Source organism: Sinocyclocheilus grahami, unplaced genomic scaffold (assembly GCF_001515645.1).
Source record: "Sinocyclocheilus grahami isolate Dianchi unplaced genomic scaffold, SAMN03320097.WGS_v1.1 scaffold1192.1, whole genome shotgun sequence".
Lineage (NCBI taxonomy): Eukaryota > Metazoa > Chordata > Actinopteri > Cypriniformes > Cyprinidae > Sinocyclocheilus > Sinocyclocheilus grahami.
In genome coordinates, this window is record NW_015506371.1 from 80,327 (window position 1) to 81,719 (window position 1,393).

Sequence of the window (1,393 nt, forward strand, 5' to 3'; positions counted from 1 at the left end):
AAGGTAGTTTCGTTCTCCCATTATCCACCTGACCAATCAGAAGCTTCTTCCATATAGTTCAGTGAACAGTGTAAATTCTAATGCATTTTTATGTGTTAAAAGTGTGGTTGATACAGAGCTACGCGTCCACTAAGGCAGCCCGTTGCAAACTGACAATGAGTGGGTGAGAACTTTGAGGTGAGCACCACGTCGCTGTGAGAGTAGATGGAGCGAATCTCCCGCAGCAGAGCCGTCCGCACAGGCATGCAGTCCACCAGCTCGGCGCAGTGCTCATCGAACGCCAGCAAGCGCACGCCATAACCATATGGAGAGCAGATGAGCCGGCCATCGGGACTGAAGCACAGCTCCTTGATGTAGCCGCGGCCGACGTTAGCCTCCTCGATATAGTGCGTGAGACGCAGAGAGCAGCGAGGAGAAACCGGAGGTCGAGGTGGAGCTCCCTCTTGAAACTCATACACACACGTCCACTGAGAAAGACAGAAACAAGACTGTTGAAATTCATTCTGCATGTTACACACTTTTTAGGTTTAAGTTACACCACTGACCTCCTGGTCGTCCATGTTGCTGGAGCAGCGCAACAATGTGGCCCAGCCTTTAGGGTGCAGTTGCAAGGAGGTGATGCAGTTCCCACGGTCCCTCTCACCAGGGATCTCTGGGGTTAAAACCTCAAGACTGTTTCTGGGTGACAGACCTGCAGAAGACAAAATGTGAACACTGGAGTAAAAACTCATAAAACAGAATTAGGTTCAAAAGGTGCACAATCAAAAAACTAAACTGCTAAACAACCAATGTTCACAATAAAAATACTAAACTACTAATGTACGTACAACTTTCATAAATAACCTATATTAAAAACATTCAGTCTTACCCTCTCTGTGTGGATGGGTTTTGCTGTCAATGGTGTGACGGGATCCCCCCGACCTGGAACCTGCTGAAGAACCTTCTGAAAGAAAAGAAGAGACTTAATCTTAAAAATGATGAGAATGATGATGATAGGGACAGGATTCACAACATAATTAACCAGTAGTTTTCAATACTTTGTTAACAGTAATTTTACTTAATATTTTATGAATTAACCATGAACAAGTCAAACACACACAACATACACTCCTGTTCAAAAATATTAAAGAAATTAATAATTTTATTGAACAAGGATGCATTAAATTGATCAAAAGTGACAGTAAAGACAAGCATAACATTTTAGTTTCTATTTCAAATAAATACTGTTCTTTTGAACTTTATCACAAAATCCTGAAAAAATGTATCACTGTTTCCACAAAAACATTAAGCAGCACAACGTTTTTCAGCATTCATACTAATAAATGTTTGAGCTGCTAATCAATTTATGAGAATGATTTCTGAAGGATCATGTGATACCGAAGACTGGAGTAAT

General features: G+C 41.6%; 1 protein-coding gene across 1 annotated transcript in view; it reads right to left on the reverse strand.

Moving 5' to 3' along the window:
* The window catches only part of LOC107567842 (DDB1- and CUL4-associated factor 10), a 10,356-nt gene that overhangs the window by 3,495 nt on the left and 5,468 nt on the right, over nucleotides 1–1,393 (reverse strand). Inside the window, exons 5-7 of the mRNA XM_016253607.1 lie at nucleotides 869–943; nucleotides 546–691; nucleotides 29–467 (exon numbers count right to left, since the gene is read on the reverse strand). Of these exons, the coding sequence (XP_016109093.1) occupies nucleotides 96–467; nucleotides 546–691; nucleotides 869–943 (593 nt within the window). The 3' untranslated portion in view covers nucleotides 29–95. The remainder of the gene's footprint in view (nucleotides 1–28; nucleotides 468–545; nucleotides 692–868; nucleotides 944–1,393) is intronic.